General features: G+C 38.7%; 1 protein-coding gene across 2 annotated transcripts in view; it reads right to left on the reverse strand.

Moving 5' to 3' along the window:
• CWF19L2 (CWF19 like cell cycle control factor 2) overlaps positions 1-19551 on the reverse strand; it is a 139982-nt gene that overhangs the window by 4107 nt on the left and 116324 nt on the right. For both annotated transcript variants that reach the window (XM_070384286.1, XM_070384285.1), the window contains exon 17: positions 332-433. In XM_070384286.1, coding sequence (XP_070240387.1) covers positions 332-433 — 102 coding nt within the window. The remainder of the gene's footprint in view (positions 1-331; positions 434-19551) is intronic.

Below are 19551 nucleotides of genomic sequence, written 5' to 3' on the forward strand. Positions count from 1 at the left end.
TAAGAACATTACCAGGCTCACTGTAAATCCTCAATGAATAGGTTATCATCATTATCAATTATCATTCTCAGCACAAGCCTGGCTGTCTCCACAGGAAAACACTACAGTCACTGCTGACACTGTCAACAAACCGTTTGGTTCCAAAGTAACATTCCTGATTGTTATAAATATCCTGGTATATATTTCTTAATAGCTTCTGGGTACTCCCTCTGAAAACTGGGTTTTACAACAGGCACCAACTTCACTGTACATTGTGCCCAAAGTTATTTCCCTTCAAAAGCAATGTGACAAAATGGCTAAATTCTGAAATTTTACCAATCTGTGAGCATACCTTTCCAAAGTAATGTGGGAATTTGTGCTGATCTTCAATGACATGGGCAAACCCTCCCTGGAGGCCAAAATCCACAGAGAAGTAAGGTAAGCCTTTGGGTACCTAAAAAACAGATAAATCACACTTGAAAACAGCATGAAATTAGGAAGTTATGCTTAATCCCTCTTCCTAATTAAGTATTCCTCAAGACAAACATATACAATGAATTTCCAATTATAAAAATACTTCAAAAAATAACCTAACATCTTAACTAAAACATTTCATTTTGTTGACTTTCGGTTGGATAGTGCTTCATAATATCCAGCAATTATAATCAGAACCAATTATTTTTCTGTCTTTGGGAAAAACAGCAAAGAAAAAGGCACTTTAAAAATATTTAACAACACAATAATTTTCTTTAGACTATGCAAATACAGATTAAGGATATGCTTTCTTGTATTTTTTCTCACAGTGCAGAAAAGGAACTGGGGCTTAGTCATATACTCAGAGCTTTGTTTATAATATCCTGGAACTTTTATTACTACTTATTGATCAAAGATAAATACAAACAATCATAGCTTTTTTATTAACTGGTAAGGTGGTATAGTAATATTTAGTTTATCAATCTCATTTTAAAATATTTCCAGTATTAAGTATTATCTTTCCCTACCTTTTTTCCCTCCCTCTTACTAAACACACTCAAAGACACACATGAACACACACACACACGTGTGCAGACATGAAGTATTTCAGACACTATCTTGATTGGAAAAGGTCATAATTTCTAGCTTTATATTAAGTAGATCTTCTGTCCTTGCAAGTTTTTCCTCCAAGCCCTAATTCTGTTACTAGAAAGTATTCAAACTGGTCAATTTAAAGTAATATTGGGCACTTCCCTGGTGGTCCAGTGGCTAAGACACTGTGCTCCCAAGGAAGGGGGCCTGGGGTCGAACAGTGGTTGAGGAACTAGAACCCACATGCCGAACTAAGAATTTACATGTCACAACTAAAGATGAGGCATGGCACTAAGACCCAACACAGCCAAATAAGTAAATAAATAAATTTTTTAAAAAAAGTAATATTGTAGTTGTTCAGTCACAAAGTCGTGTCCAACTCTTTGCGACCCCATGGACTGCAGCATGCAGGCTTCCCTGTCCTCCACTATCTCCCAGAGTTTGCTCAAATTCATGTCCAGTGAGTTGGTGATGTTATCTAACCATCACATCCTCTGCCACCCCCTTCTCCTGCCTTCAATCTTTCCCAGCATCAAGGTCTTTCCAAATGAGTTGGCTCTTCACATCAGCTGGGCAAAGTATTGGAGCTTCAGCATCAGTCCTTCCAATGAATATTCAAGGTTGATTTCCTTTAGGACTGATTGGTTTGATCTCCTTGTAGCCCAAGGACATCATGTCTTCTCCAGCATCACAATTTCAAAGCATCAATTCCTCTGCACTCAGCCTTCTTTATGGTCCCAGTCTCAAATCCATACCTGACTATTGGAAAAACCACAGGTTTGACAATATGGAACTCTGTCAGCAAAATGATGTCTCTGCTTTTTAATATGTTGTCTCAGATTGTCGTAGCTTTCCTTAAAGGAACAAGCGTCTTTTAATTTCATGGCTGCAGTCACCATCCACAGTGCTTAACATCTCTCTCCCTTAATCCCCTCATAAAGTTGCATTTGCTAATTTTGGCAGTGAATTGTATTTGTTGTCATTCAGTTACTCAGTCATGGCCAACTTTTTGTGATCCCATGGATGCAACATGTCAGGCTTTCCTATTCTTCACCATCTCCCAGAGCTTGCTCAAACTCATGTCCATCAAGTAAGGGATGCCATCCAACAATCTCATCCTCTGTCGTCCCCTTCTCCTCCTGCCTTCAATCTTTCCCTGGACCAGCATCTTTTCTAATGAGCTGGCTCTTCACATCAGGTGGCCAATGTATTGGAGCTTCAGCTTCAGCATCAGTCCTTCTAATGATTATTCAGAATCAATTTCCATTCAGATTGACTGGCTTGATCTCCTTGCAGTCCAAGAGTCTTCTCCAGCACCATAGTTCAAAAGCATCAGTTCTTCAGAGATCAGCCTTCTTTATGGTTCAACTTTTACATCCATACATGATTACTGGAAAAACCATACACTTGACTGTATGGACCTTTGTTGGCAAAATAATGTCTCTGCTTTTTAATACACTGTCTAGGTTTGTCATAGTTTTTCTACCAAGGAGCGTCTTTGGATTTTGTGACTGCATTCACCATCTGCAGTGACTTTGAACACATGAAAATAAAGTCTGTCCCTGTTTCCATTGTTTCCACATCTATCTGCCATAAAGTGATGGAACTGGAGGCCATGATCTTTGTTTTTTGAATGTTGAGTTTATGCCAGCTTTTTCCCTCTCCTCTTTCACCTTCATCAAGAGGCTATTAGTTCCTCTTTGGTGTCTGCCATAAGGGTGGTGTCTGCCCTAAGGGTGGTGTCATCTGCATATCTGAGGTTATTGATATTTCTCTTTACAATCTTGCTTCCAGTTTGTGTTTCATCTAGCCTGGCATTTCACATGATGTATTCTGAGTATAAGTTAAATAAGCAGAATGACAACATACAGCCTTGATGTACTCCTTTCCCAATTTGGAACCAGTCTGTTGTTTCATCTTTGGTGTTAACTTTTGCTTCCTGATATCCATACAGGTTTCTCAGAAGGCAGGTAAAGTGCTCTGGTAGCCCCATCTAATTAATAATTTTCCATTGTTTGTTGTGATCCACACAGTCAAAGGCTTTAGAATAATCAATGAAACAGAAGTAGATGTTTTTCTGGAATTCTCTTGCTTTTTTGATGATCCATCAGATGTTGGCAATTTGATCTCTGGCTCCTCTCCCTTTTCTAAATCCAGCTTGAACATCTGAAAGCTCTCAGTTCATGTAGTATGGAAGCCTGGCTTGGAGAACTTGAGTATCACTTTGATAGCATGTGAAATGAATGCAATTGTGTGATAGTTTGAACATTTTTTGGCATTACTTTCTTTGGGATTGGAAATGAAAACTGACCTTTTCCAGTCCGGTGGCCACTGCTGAGTTTTCCAAATTTGCTGGCATATTGACTGCAGCACTTTAACAAACAGTATCATCTTTTAGGATCTGAAATAGTTTAGCTGGCATTCTATCACCTCCACTAGCTTTGTTCACAGTGATGTTTCCTAAGGCCCACTTGACTTCACACTCCAAGATGTTTGGCTCTAGGTGAATGATCACACCATCGTGGTTATCCAGGTCATTAAGATATTTTTTTTGTATAGTTTTTCTGTGTATTCTTGCCACCTTACTTAAAATCTTCTAATTCTGTTAGATCCATACCATTTCTGTCTTTTATTACGCCCATCTTTGCATGGAATGTTCCCTTGGTATCTCTAATTTTCTTGAAGAGATGTCTAGTCTTTCCCATTCTATTGTTTTCTTATGTTTCTTTGCATTGTTCACTTTGGAAGACTTTCTTATCTCTCCTTGCTAGTCTTTGGAACTCTGCATTCAGGGGGGCGTATCTTTCCTTTTCTCCTTTGCCTTTTGCTTCTCTTCTTTCCTTAGCTATTTGTAAGGCCTCCCCAGAAGGCCATTTTGTCCTTTTGAATTTCTTTTTTCTCGGGGATGGTTTTGATCACTGCCTCCTGTACAATATCATAAACCTCCATCCATAGTTCTTCAGACACTCTATCAGATCTGATCCCTTGATTATCACTTCCATTATACAATCATTGGGGATTTGATTTAGGTCATACCTTAATGGCCTAGTAGTTTTCCCTACTTTCTTCAATTTAAGTCTGTGTTCGGCAATAAGGAGTACATTATCTGAGCCACAGTCAGCTCCTGGTCTTATTTTTTCTGACTACATAGAGCTTCTCTATCTTACGCTGCAAAGATATAATCAATCTGATTTTGGTACTGACCCAAGAAAAAGAAATGCAAAAAAGCAAATTGGCTGTCTGAGGAGGCCTTACAAATAGCTGTGAAAAGAAGAGAAGCGAAAAGCAAAGGGGAAAAGGAAAGATATAACCATTTGAATGCAGAGTTCGAAAGAATAACAAGGAGAGATAAGAAAGCATTCCTCAGCAATCAATGCAAAGAAATAGAGGAAAACGATACAATGGGAAAGACTAGAGATCTCTTCAAGAAAATTAGAGACACCAAGGGAACATTTCATGCAAAGATGGGCTCAATAAAGGACAGAAATGATAAGGACTTTACAGAAGCAGAAAATATTAAAAGGTAGCAAGAATACACAGAAGAACTGTATAAAAAAAGATCTTCATAACCCAGATAATCACGATGGTGTGATCACTCACCTAGAGCCAGATATCCTGGAATGTTAAGTCAAATGGGAATTAGGAAGCATCACTACGAATAAAGCTAGTGGAGGTGATGGAATTCCAGTTGAGCTATTTCAAATCCTGAAAGATGATGCTGTGAAAGTGCTGCACTCAATATGCCAGCAAATTTGGAAAATTCAGCAGTGGCCACAGGACTGGAAAAGGTCAGTTTTCATTCCAATCCCAAAGAAAGGCAATGCCAAAGAATGCTCAAACTACCACACAATTGTACTCATCTCACACACCAGTAAAGTAATGCTCAAAATTCTCCAAGCCAGGCTTCACCAATACGTGAATCTTAAACTTGCAGATGTTCAAGTTGCTTTTAGAAAAGGCAGAGGAACCAGAGATCAAACTGCCAACATCCGCTGGATCATTGCAAAAGCAAGAGAGTTCCATAAAAACATCTATTTCTGCTTCATTGACCATGCGAAAGCCTTTGTGTGGATCACAATAAACTGTGGCAAGTTCTTAAAAAGATGGGAATACCAGACCTCCTGAGCTGCCTCCTGAGACATTTGTATGTGGGTCAGGAAGCAATAGTTAGAACGGACATGGAACAACAGACTGGTTCCAAAAAGGAAAAGGAGTACGTCAAGGCTGTATATTGTCACCCTGCTTATTTAACTTATATGCAGAGTACATCATGAGAAATGCTGGGCTGGAGGAAGCACAAGCTAGAATAAAGATTGCTGGGAGAAATATCAATAACCTCAGATATGCAGATGACACCATCCTTATAGCAGAAAGTGAAGAACTAAAGAGCCTCTTGATGAAAGTCAAAGAGGAGAGTGAAAAAGTTGGCTTAAAACTCAACATTCAGATAACTAATATCATGGCATCCAGTCCCATCACTTCATGGCAAATGGATGGGGAAACAGTGGAAACAGTGGCTGACTATTTTTCTGGGCTCCAAAATCACTGCAGATGGTGACTGTAGCCATGAAATTAAAAGACACTCCTTGGAAGAAAAGTTATGACCAACACAGACAGCATATTAAAAAGCAGAGACATTACTTTGCCAACAAAGGTCCGTCTAGTCAAGGCTATGGTTTTTCCAGTGGTCATGTATGGATGTGAGAGTTGGACTATAAAGAAAGCTGAGCACCAAAGAATTGATGCTTTAGAACTGTGGTATTGGAGAAGACTCTTGAGAGTCCCTTGGACTGCAGGGAGATCCAACCAGTCCATTCTAAAGGAGATCAGTCCTGGGTGTTCATTGGAAGGACTGATGTTGAAGCTGAAACTCCAATACTTTGGCCACCTGATGCGAAGAGCTGACTCATTTGAAAAGACCCTGATGCTGGGAAAGATTGAGGGCATAAGGAGACCAGGACAAAAGAGGATGAGATGGTTGGATGGCATCACCAACTTGATGGACATGGGTTTGGGCGGACTCTGGGAGTTGGTGATGGACAGGAGGCCTAGCGTGCTGTGGTTCATGGGGTTGCAAAGAGTTGGACATGACTGAGTGACTGAATTGAACTGAACTGATGTCCATATGTAGAACCATCTCTTGTGTTGTTGGAAGTGGGTGTTTGCTATGACCAGTGCATTCTCTTGGCAAAACTCTGTTAGCCTTTGCTCTGCTTCCTTTTGTATTCAAAGACCAAACTTGCCTATTACTCCAGGTTTCTCTTGACTTCCTACATTTGTATTCCAGTCCCCTATGATGAAAAGCACATCTCTTTTTTAGTGTTAGTTCTAGAAGGTCTTATAGTTCTTCATAGGACCTTTCAACTTCAGTTTCTTTGGCATTAGTGGTTGGGGCATAGGCTTGGATTACTATGATACTGGTTGAATGGTTTGCCTTGGAAATGAACAGAAACCATTTTGTTGTTTTTGAGATTGCCCCGAAGTACTGCATTTCAGACTGTTTTGTTGACTCTGAGGGCTACTCCCTTTCCTCTAAGGGATTCTTGCCCACAGTGGTAGATATAATGGTCATCTGAATTAAATTTGACTATTGCTGTCCACTGTAGTTCACTGATTCCTAAAATGTCGATGTTCACTCTTGCCATCTCCTGTTTGACCACTTCCAATTTACCTTGATTCATGGACCTAACATTGCAGGTTCCTATGCAATATTGTTAAAAGCATCAGACATTACTTTCACCACCAAACATATCCATAACTGGGTGCTATTTCTGCTTTGGCTCAGCCTCTTCATTCCTTTTGGAGGTATTGCTCTGCTCTTCTCCAGGAGCATATTGGACACCACCAACCTGGGGAGTTCATCTTTCAGTGTCGTATCTTTTTGCCTTTTCATACTGTCATGGGGTTCTCGAGGGAAGAATGCTGCAGTGGTTTGCCATTCCCTTCTCTGATGGACCACGTTTTGTCAGAACTCTCCACCATGACCCGTCCATCTGGGGTGGCCCTACATGGCATGATTCAGTTTCACTGAATTACATATTTCTATTTAATTATATATATTTTGTATTGTGCCCTCCAGAAGGCATGCCTTGGGAAGAGATAGTGTAGTGTGATAGGGTGGAAGAAGAGTAGTCATCTTGAAATAGTATAAAGCAATTAAAACTGGGGCCTATAAAGAGTTGTATAGGTTATAGGAAAAGTGTAAGTTAAACAATCAGTTTACAAAATAGTATATAACATACAATGCAGAGAAATGGTTACTACTCGTGCTTTTTAAAAAATATTTTCACATTTTTAAAGTAAAATTTAAAACACATATGACATAGTTAGCCAAAAAAAAATAGATAGACAAGACTCTAATCACAGTTCTGTTACTTATAACTATAACTTTAGACAAGTTATTTAAGATCTGTGAGTCTTAACAATAAATATGAAGAGCTCAGAAGTCTGCTGTGAGGATCAAATAGAAAAATGCATATTAAGTACACAGACTAATGTTTGGCAAAGAGAATATTATTCAAATATTATTTTCATTTCCATCTCCTACTAACAATGCTTTGTGCAAATCTAGTAGTCAAAAAAGAATGGAAGGCTCCATTAAAATACTTTTTGCTATCTGAAATAGATCAATGTATGAACATGAATATGAATGGCTAAAATTATATTGAAGACTACATGGTAAAAAACAGTACTCTCCAGGAAGAGATCTTGAGGAATCAACTTATGATAACAGTGCCCATGTTTTTTGTTGGTATGATACTGTATTTTGCAGAAAAATGGCTTCCTAAATATGTCAATGCTCTTATTCCCTATTTGCCATAAATAAATTATATTATAAGGCAAAAGGGGCTTTGCAGATATGATTAAGTTAGGGATCTTGAAATGGAAAGATTATCCCAGGTTATACAGGATATGACAGAAAGGTCAGAGTCAGAGAAAGACTGGAAGATCCTATACTGGTTGGCTCTGAAAGAACCACAAGCCATGGAATGCAGGTGACTTCCAGAAACTGAAAACGGCAAGGAAATGGATTCTCCCTAAGAGCCTCAAAAAAAAAAGCAGGCCTGCTAACATCTAGATTTTAAACCCATTTCATATTTGTGACTTCCAAAATTATGAGATAATAAGTGTGTTATTTTTAAAGCACTAAGTTTGTGGTAATTTGTATATACACAGTAAAGCTCAACAACATATTGTATAATTTCCAAGATGAACACACTGTCACAAGCAACTCTTCTCTCATTGAAGGATGCAAAAGGTACAACCTATACTCTTGCTAGAGTTATTAGTCAGTAGGCACTGCCAAGGCTCCATTATCAAAGTACATGTACATTTAGTACTCCCCTTTTCCTGCCCTGACCAGCAGGAGTGAAAGAAGTTGGAACTTTGGTACCACCCATGAAGAGTACTGACAGAATTACAGCAAAAAAATTTATTGATCATAGAAAAACAGTAGTATTTGTTTTCCCCTTTAAACATTCCAGTCTTTAATCCTGACTTTCTATAATTGTCCTCATATTTAAAGATCCCAGGGTAAACTCAAATTTCCCTTGAGGTGGACTTTGCTTAGTTTCGAAAGTCAAATCGAAGATGTCTTACATGTTTTTCAACTGCTACAGTTATCACAGAATTAAATTTCAAAATCCTAATAAAAAGTTGAGAAGAATTCATGTGACCTCTCTATAAACTGTCTTGAGAATTAAAAAAAAAAATCTTGTGAAAAAAGATCACTTTCTTGACAACTTGCGTGAACATCATGCAACCCCTCTGCAATTAACATTCAGATGTTTTTCCCTTGCATATTTTCATGAACTTCACACTACACTGAAAATAAATTAAAAAACCTAGAGCAAGTAGACAAAATAGACATTAAGAAAAAGTTTATACTCACACAAATAAAAACATAAATGAACAGAGAGTTAGAATGAATTATAAATAGGCAAATCTGTACTAACAGCTAAGAATCTACTATGGGAAAAAAATCACCACCCCAACACACATACAAAATACTTCATGAACTAAGGAGATGGGATAGAGGGCTGCTTTTTTTCTGGACGTAGAGTTTTTTTAAAAGAAGCAAAATGAGATTTCTTCGGAATTAAAATAAAGTTAAAATAGATCAAGATTGTTCACTTCATGCTCAGAAACATTATCATGTTAAAAAGACACTGGAAAGCTTAACTTTGTAAAAAGTGACCTGCTTTGAAATTATTCTTGGACTCAAGTTCTCGTCACAAATCCATCCACATAATTATTAAATCCTAAAGCTAAGAGGGACTTCGAGAGGTCATCTAGTTCATTCCCAAGCTGCTCTGACTTGGATAAACAGTCTCAGATAAAACACTATGTGGTGATTTAGAAAAGAATCCACTTCAAAGTTAAATATGTAATAACCATTGCAAGAAGAATTTGTATGTGTTTCTTACTGGTTAAGTGAAAATATTAACCTCCAGGAACTTATTTCAGCTATATATTCAGATTAAAATAAATAAACTTGCAGTAGATACTAGATTGTTGTTGTTGTTCAGTCGCTAAGTCATGTCCTATTCTTTGCGACCCCATGGACTGCAGCAGGCCAGGCTTCCCTGTCCTTCACTGTCTCCTGAAGTTTGCTCAAACTCATGCCCATCGAGTTGGTGATGCCATCCAACCATCTCATCCTCTGCTGCCCCCTTCTCCTGCCCTCAATCTTTCCCAGCATCAGGGTATTTTCCAATGAGTCGCCTCTTCGCATCAGGTAGCCAAAGGACTGGAGCTTCAGCATCAGTTCTTCCAATGAATATTCAGGGTTGATTTGCTTTAGGATTGATTGGTTTGATCTCCTTGCTGTCCGAGGGATTCCCAAGTCTTCTGCAGCACCACAATTCAAAAGCATCAATTCTTCAGCACTCAGCCTTCTTTATGGTACAACTCTCACATCTGTACATGATTACTGGAAAAACCACAGTTATGACTACAGCGACCTTTATTTGCAAAGTGATGTCTCTGCTTTTTTTATACACTGTCTAGGTGGGTCACAGCTTTTCTTTCAAGGAGCAAGCACCTTTTCATTTCGTGGCTGCAGTCACCATCCACAGTGATTTTGGAGCTGAAGAAAAGAAAATCTGTCACTATTTCCATTGTTTCCCCATCTATGTGCCATGAAGCAATGGGACCAGAAGCCATGATCTTCATTTTTTGAATGTTGAGTTTTATGCCAGCTCCTTCACTCTCTTCTTTCACCTTTACCAAGAGGCTCTTTAGTTTCTCTTCTCTTTCTGCCATTAGAGAGGTATCATCTGCATATCTGAGGTTGTTGATATTTCTCCTGGAAATCTTGATTCCAGCTTGTGATTCATCCAGACTGGCATTTTGCATAATGTACTCTGCTTAGAAGTTAAATAAGCAGGATGACAATATATAGTCTTGATGCATTCCTTTTGCAATTTTGAACCAGTCTGTTGTTCCAAGTCAGGTGCTAACTGTTGCTTCTTGACCTGCATACAGGTTTCTCAGGAGGCAGGTAAGGTGGCCTGGTATTCCCATGTCCTTTAGAATGTTCCATAGTTTGTTGTGATCCACACAGTTAAAGCCTCTTCATTCTTTCTGGAGCTATTTCTCTGCTCTCTCCCAGTAGCTTATCAGGCACCTTCCAGTCTGGGGGATTCATCTCCTGGTGTCATAGCTTTTTGCCTTTTCATACTGTTCATGGGCTTCTTGAGGCAAGAATACTTTAGTGGTTTGCCATTCTCTTCCCTAGAGGTACTAGATGGCTTACCAATAAAATACTGCATATATAGTAGTTATCATGGAGTTCATATATGTTGACTTATATCTATCAATATATATACTTGTTTTAAACTGATTTTAAGTTCAAAGACATTCTAAAAGATCTATTATTTTTTATTCCCCCTACATGTTTTCTATTTTTGATATCATATTTTACATCTTTATGCCTATCCCTTAACTGTTTACTTTAGTTATACTTAATTTTATCATTTTTGTCTTTTAACTTTTCTAATAATTCAGTTTAAAAAATACTTATTTGGCTGCATTGGGTCTTAGCTGAGGTATGCAGGATCTTTGCTGCCATGCACCCAGGGCTCTCCAGTTGCGGCATATGGGATTTGTCACCCCATGGCATGTGGGAACTTTGTTCCCTGACCAAGGTCGAACTTGCATCTGAAGGTGAATTCTTAACCACTGGACCATCAAGGAAGTCCCTCTATAGTTCTTCTTTTTGATATGTATATTTTTTAACCTTCTTATTTTATACTGGGATATAGCTTATTAACAATGTTGTGATAGTTTCAGATGAACAGCAAAGAGACTCAGCCATACATATACATGTATCCATTCTTCCCCAAACTCCCCTCCCATCCAGGTTGTCATGTAACACTGAGCAGAGTTCCATGTGCTATACAGTAGGTATTTGTTGCTTATCCATTTTAAATACAACAGTGTGAACACATCCATCTGAAACTCCCTAACTATCCCTTCCCCCCAGCAACCATAAATACATTCTCTAAGTCTGTGAGTCTCTTTCTATTTTGTAAGGAAGTTCTTTTGTATCATTTCTTTTAGATTCCACATATAAGGGATGTCATACAATATTTCTCCTTCTCTACCTAACTTACTTCACTCAGTATGACACTCTCTAGAGTAGGAGGGTTCCTTTCTCGCCACATCTTCTCCAGCATTTATTTTTGATGATAGCCATACTGCCTGGTATCATTTCTTTACTATTATTTAACTTCTCTATGGCTGTTTCTTAAGCTATAAGATAGGGGAAAAGAGTTGGGTAGTTCAAGAAATAAACATATAAATGGCCTGGAGCTACTAAGCACTTAATAAATGTTTGCTCTAAGGCTATCGTGGTAGGTGTTTTAGATAGATATATATATCTCCTCTTTTGTGAAATGTTTTATCAAGTCCTTAGTCCATTCATTAGGTAAGTTTTAAGGGGCTTTTCTATCGATACTTACAAGTATTTTAAATATTAACAATATTAACCTCTGTCTTATCTGCCCCAGTTAGTGAAAGAGAAGAGATTTAACATGAAATCAATGACATCTGCTAACTTTGTGGGCTCTTCTCATCTAAGTTTAAAAGGTATCCTTCTTTCAGAAGTCTAGACAAAAATACAATTCTATTGTGTTCTAAATTATTGTTAAAACCTAATTCTAATTTTGTTGTATACTCTGAAGCCTTGACTTTAGCAGGGAGCAACAGGAGGGGGTAGATGTTAGCTGTGTGTTTTTGTCATATATGGCCTTTATTATTTTGAGGTATGTTCCCTCTATGCCCACCTTCTGGAGAAATTTATCATAAATGAGTGCCAAATTTTATCAAAAGCTTTTTCTGCCATCTATTGAGATGATCACATGGTTTTTATTTTCAATTTGTTAATGTGGTATATCACATTGATTGATTTATGAATACTGAAACATTCTTGGAATTCTGGGTTAAATCTCACTTGATCATGGTATATGATCTTTTTAATGTATTGCTGGATTCAGTCTGCTATTATTTATTGAGGATTTTTTCATCTATGTTCATCAGTGATACTGAACTCTAATCTTTTTTGTGATATCTCTGTCTGGTTTTAGTATCAGGTTGATGCTGGACTCATAGAATGAGTTTAGAAGCGTTCCTTCCTCTGCAATTTTTTGGAATAGTTTCAGAAGGATAAATGTTCAATAGAATTCAGCTGTAAAGCCATCTGGTTCTAGATTTTTGTTTGCTGGAAATTTTTAAATTACTGACTCAATTTCAGTACTCGTAATTCGTCCATTCATCTTTTCTATTTGTGCTTGGCTCAGTTTTGGAAGATTATACCTTCAAAAGATCCCAAACAACCGAAACAATCTTGAGAAAGAAGAACAAAGCTGGAAGAATTATGCTCCCTGACTTCAGACCATACTGTTTAATACAAAGCTATACCCATCAGAACAGTTTGATACTGGCATTGAAAACAGACACAGATCAATGGAACAGACTAGACAGCCCAGAAATAAACTCACACACCTACGGTCACCAAAAAGAACCAAGAATATACAATGAAGAAAAGACAGTCTCTTCAATAAACAGTGCTGGGAAAACTAGACAGATACATGTAAAGAAGTGAAATTAGAACATTCTCTAACACCATACAAAAAATAAAAGTCAAAATGGATTAAAGATCTAAAGTTAAGGCCAGATACTATAAAATGCCTACAGGAAAATAGAGAACATTCAGTGACATGAATCACAGCAAAAGTTTTTGTATCCATCTCCTGGAGTATATTAAATAAAAGCAAAAGTAAACAAATGGGACCTAAGTAAATTTAAAAGCTTTTACACAGCAAAGGAAATTATCAACAAAATTTAAAGACAACCTACTAAATGGGAGAAAATTTTTGCAAATTATATGACCAATAAGGGGTTAATCCAACATACATAAACAGTCAATACAACTCAATATAAAAACAAACAAACAAACAAACAACCTAACTAAAAAGGGGATAAAAAAACTGAATACACATTTTACCAAGGAGGAAATGAAGATGGCCACAGGCATATGAAAAGATGCTCAAAATCTCTAATCATCAGGAAAATGCTAATCAAATCCAAAACCACAATGAGATACCACCTCACACCTTTATGGCTACTGTTAAAAATAAAACAAATAACAAAGTCGGCAAGGATATGAAGAAAAGAGAACACTAAAATGCTATTGGTGGGAATGTAAATCGGTGTAGCCACTGGGCAAAACAGTGCAGAGGTTTATTAAAAAACTCAATATACAGCTACCATGTCACTCAGCAATTCCTCTCCTGGGTATATATATCTGAAAAAAACAAAAACACTAATTTGAAAAGGTATATGCATAGGATGTTTATGCTGTTGTTCAGTTGCCAAGTCATGTCCAACTCTTCACAATCCCATGGACTGCAGCACTTCAGGCCTCCCTGTCCCTCATCATCTCCCAGAGTTTGCCCAAGTTCATGTCCATTGACTTGGTGATGCCATCCAACCATCTCATCCTCTGTTGCCCTCTTCTCTTTCTGCCTTCAATCTTTCCCAGCATCAGGGTCTTTTCCAATGAGTCAGCTCTTTGTATCAGATGGCCAAAGTACTGAAACTTCACAGGATCACCATCAGTCCTTTCAATGAATATTCAGGGTTAATATCCTTCAAGATTGACTGGTTTGATCTCCTTGCTGTCAACGGGACTCTCAAGAGTTTTCTCCAGCACCACAGTTCAAAAGCATCAATTATTCGATTTTTTATCATCCAATTCTCACATCTGTATATGATTACTGGAAAGACCACAACCTTGACTATACAGACCATGACGGCAAAATGATGTCTTTGCTTTTTAATACACTGTCTAGGTTTGTCATGGGCCTTCCTGGTGGGTCAGGGGTAAAGAATCTGCCTGCAAGGCAGGAGATGCAGGTTCGATCCCTGGGTGGGGAAGATCTCCTGGAGGAGGGCATGGCAACCCACTCCACTATTCTTGCCTGGAGAATGCCAATGACAAAGGAGCCTGGTGAGCTATGGTCCACTGGGTCACAAAAGGTCAGACACAACTGAAGCGACTGAGCACTGTTTGTCATAGCTTTCCTTCCAAGAAGCAATCGTCTTCTAATTCCATGACTGCAGTCACCATACACAGGGAGGTTAGAGCCCAAGAAGAGGAAATCTTTCACTGCTTCCACCTTTTCCCCTTCAATTTGCAATGAAGAGATGGGACCAAATGCCATTTTAGTTATTTTAATATTGAGTTTTAAGCCAGCTTTTCCACTCTCTTCTTTCACCCTCATCAAGAGGCTCTTTAGTTCAACCTCACTTTCTGCCAGTATAGTAGTATCATCTGCATATCTGAGGTTGTTGATATTTCTCCTGGTAACCTTGATTCCAGCTTGTAAGTCATCGAGCCCAGCATTTCGTATAATATACTAAGCTAAGCACATCATGTATAAGCTAAATGAACAGGGTGACAATACACAGCCTCGTTGTACTCCTTTCTCAATTTTGAACCAGTCCATTGTTCCATATAAGGTCCTAACTGTTGCTTTTTGACCTTCATACAGGTTTCGCAGGAGACAAGTAAGACGATCTGTTATTCCCATCTCTTTAAGAATTTTCCAGTTTGTTATGATCCACACAGTCAAAGTCTTTAGCATAGTTAATAAGACAGAAGTAGATGTTTTGCTGGAAATCCCTTGCTTTCTCTATGATCCAGTGAAAGTTGGCAATTTCATCTCTGGTTCCTCTGCCTTTTCTAAACCCAGTTTGTACATCTTGGAAGTTCTTGTTTCACGTAATGCTGAAGCCTAGCCTGAAGGATTTTGAGCATAACTTTACTAGCATGGAAAGTGACTGCAAGTGTCCAGTAGTTTGAACATTCTTTAGCACTGCCCTTCTTGGGAACTGAGATGAAGACTGACCTTTTCCAGTCCGGTGGCCACTGCTGCTGCTACTGCTAAGTCACTTCAGTTGTGTCCGACTCTATGCGACCCCAGAGACGACAGCCCACGAGGCTTCCCCATCCCTGGGATTTTCCAGGCAAGAACACTGGATTGGGTTGCCATTTCCTTCTCCAATGCGTGAAAGTGAAAAGTGAAAGGGAAGTCGCTCAGTCGTGTCCAACTCTTAGCGACTCCATGTACTGCAGCCTAACAGGCTCCTCCATCCATGGGATTTTCCAGGTAAGAGTACTGGAGTGGGGTGCCATTGCCTAGGTTTTCCAAATTTGCTGACATATTGAGTGCAGCACTTTAACAGCATCATCTTTTAGGATTTTAAACAGCTCTGCTGGAATTCCATCACCTCCACTAGCTTTATTGGCAGCAGTGCTTCCTAATGCCCTTTTGACTTCACACTCCAGGATGTCTGGCTCTAGGTGAGTTATCACACCATTGTGGTTATCCGGGTCATTAAGATCTTTTGTGTAGAGTTCTTCTGTTTGTTCTTGACATCTCTTCTTGATCTCTTCTGGTTCTGTTAGGTCTCCACCGTTTCTGTCCTTTACTGTGCCCATATTTACATGAAATGTTCCTTTGAAATTTCCAATTTTCTTGAAGAGATCTCTAGTCTCCTTCATGGTCACTGGCTTGTCATGTTGAAGGGGCTTGCATAACTCTATGAAGCTATAAACCATGCCATGCAGGGCCACTCAAGACGGACAGTTTCCACTGGAGAGTTCTGACATAATGTGGTCCACTGGAGGAAGGCATGGCAAACCACCCCAGTATTCTTGCTATAAGAACCCCATGAATTGTATAAAAAGCCAAATGTTCATCAGTTCAGTTCAATCACTCAGTCGTGTCTGACTCTTTGCAGCCACATGGATTACAGCATGCCAGGCTTCCCTGTCCATCACCAACTCCGGGAGCTTGCTCAAACTCATGTCCATCAAGTTGGTGATGCCATCCAACCATCTCATCCTCTGTCATCCCCTTCTCCTCCTGCCTTCAATCTTCCCTAGCTTCAGGGTCTTTTCCAATGGTCAATTCTTCACATCAGATGGCCAAAGTATTGGAGTTTCCGTTTCAGCATCAGTCCTTCCAATGAATATTCAGGACTGATTTCCCTTAGGATTGACTGGTTGGAAAATGTTCATAGAAACATTATTTACAATAGCCAAGATATGAAAGCATCTTAAGTGTCCATCAACAGATGAATGGATAAAGATGTTAAAAAGAACAGAATTTTGCTATCTGCAGCAACATGGATGGACTTGGATGGCATTAGGCATTATGGGAATTGAAATAAGGCAGAGAAGGACAAATACTATATGATATCACTTATACGTGGAATCGAAAAAATACAACAAACTAATGAATAAAGGGGAAAAGAAGCAGACATATAGAGATAGAGAACAAACTGGTTGTTACCAGTACCAATGAGCAGGGGTGATATGGGGTGGGGGAGTTGAAGGTACAAACTATCATGTGTAAGATAGGCTCAAGGATGTATTGTATAACATGGAGAAAACAGCCAATATTTTGTAATAACTGTAAATGGAAAGTAAACTTTTAAAATTGTATTAAATTTCTTTTTAATTTTTAAAAAGAGAAAAGACTTATAAATGGTTTTACTTTTGAATTAAAACTGTCTCCAATAATGCAGATTTCAATCTTTTGTCTGGGATATAATAAATGTAATATAATAAAGGTAATAAAGGATATAAAAAGGGAGATTCTATTAGTCACATGTATCAGGAGTCTGGATTTCCAAAAGAAATGCGAGAGAAATATTCTAGTGATATCTTCTATAATAAGGGTCAGCAAAATTTTTAAAACTTATAAAACCTATAATAAAAGTTTTAATTTAAATAAAATAATGTGGGCATTGCAGATCATAAAATTTTTATTGTAACTCTCAATTCTGCCCTTGTAGCATGAAAGCAGCCCCAAACAGTACTTATACAAGGATATATCTATGTTACTATAAAACTTCATTCACACAAACAAGGCAGCAGGCTGGATTTAGTACAAAGAATGCAGTTCCCAACTCTTGCACCACAATATAAGCTACAAAAAGTCTTTGCTCTGCTTCATTATGTATAAATGTACCTAGAACACTGCCTGGTAAATAGCAGGCACTCAAATATACATTCATATAATACTCTTTTCATAGGAAAAGAAAAAGAAATCTATAGTTCTATTATATATCTATTCCATTTAATGTATATTTCTAGAAAAGGAGGTCACTACAGAAGTACTCAACTTAAGTGCTCCTTCAATTTAAAACTTGACCTGAAAATCAAGATTAAACTATGAAGCATGATTAGTAAAGACTATAAAAGAAAAATGTATTCATAATCTAACTCAACTACTATTTTAAAGGAACATAACAGTGAACCTATGTATAAGCCCTCCCTGTCAAAAAAAGGAACGAGAAAGAGAGGTTTTTTTGTGTGTGTGTAATAAAGTTTTATTGAAGTATAAAGGAGATAGAGAAAGCTTCTGACATAGGCATCAGAAGCGGGTAGAAAGAGTACCCGCCTGCTAGTCTTCAGCTGGATGTTACACATCTGCGCAAATTAAATCAAGAGACGCAGGACAAATGGATTAAAGTCCTACCCATAGCTTTAATGAGGGCTCGAACTACCCCCAAAAAGGAGGGACTGTCCCCCTTTGAATGTATTTATGGAAGGCCTTTCTTACGCACAGACATTGTTATAGACCCTGAAGCCTTGGAATTAACTAATTATGTAACTCAGCTCTCAGCTTTTCAACAGACATTAACAGAACTCCGGGAGACGACTCCTGACCCAGCCTCCGAGTCAAGCAGGCCTCTATTTGAGCCAGGAACCGAGGTCCTCATAAAAACATTGGGATCTGGGGGGCCATCCCTCGAGCCTCTCTGAGAAGGTCCTTACCAGGTTATTCTTTCCTCTCCCACAGCTGTCAAAGTGCCAGGAACTGATTCGTGGGTACATCATACTCGAGTTAAGAGGTGGCACCCTGACCAAAATTAAGTGACTTCATTTTATGTCTTTACTTTCTATGCTCTGACTTTGTACCTTTTAGATGGGCCTGATAACCTATGTGAGCTTACTTCTGCTGACTCCAAATATCCTGAGTCTGCCGTTGGATCCTCAAGACAATGTCTTCCTGTCCTGGGCTCACTCCTATGCTGCATTCCACAATCGGTCTAACTGCTGGGTCTGCGGAGCACTCCCCTCTTCGTCAGTGGAAGCCTTCCCCTGGTGGACATCCCCACTTCAAGGAAAAGACTTTCTCCAAGTCTGTGAATACCTTCGACAACAATCACATGTGATGCCTCTTCTTCATCTGATGACATCTACCAACCCTAAAATGGACTGGAGCAACACTTTGTACTCTAACTATGGACATAATGTGACTTTTAATTTTGATTCTGGTTGTTTTGTTCTTGCTGTTTGCTCCCTGCATCTGTAATTGTATAACTGGATTTGTTTCTAGCTGCATGAAAGCTTTTAAGTTACAAATGGTTGCTCAAACTCCTGCTACTGCTGTAGCTTCCTCCAGCTACTATTTGGGGCCCCTGGATCAGATATATTCAATATGAGGATTAGGAGAATATGTTGCCTCACCAATTTAGGGACCACGCCCCTTGTCAGCTCAGAAGTAGTTATGGAATGAGAACGACGCCCCTTTTCCCTAGGCAACATAATTCTCCTAAAAGAAAAGGGGGGAATGAGAGGGTAACAGGCAGGAAGGCCAGGGTTCTCCAAATGGAGGAAATAGCCCGCAAGTGTCAGACATTTTTATCTCTCTTAAGCGGCAGGAGGAAACAAACTAGCAATATTTTTTCCTTCCCTATACAAATTTAAAGGGAGGTTTCTCTTAAAATACCGTGTTGCCATAATGACACCTGGTTTCACCTGAAGTTAGCTATTCTTGAGCCTAGAGATAACCAATGCCTTTTTCTTATGGAAATGTCCATCTTAAGCTATGCTAATGTACTATGCCTTTACCCCAAACTCTGTCTCCAAGTTGGTTCTGCCTCTTGGTTTTAAATTCAAAACAGGATCTTCAGGAAAGACCAATG

This window comes from Bos mutus, chromosome 15 (assembly GCF_027580195.1).
Source record: "Bos mutus isolate GX-2022 chromosome 15, NWIPB_WYAK_1.1, whole genome shotgun sequence".
NCBI lineage: Eukaryota > Metazoa > Chordata > Mammalia > Artiodactyla > Bovidae > Bos > Bos mutus.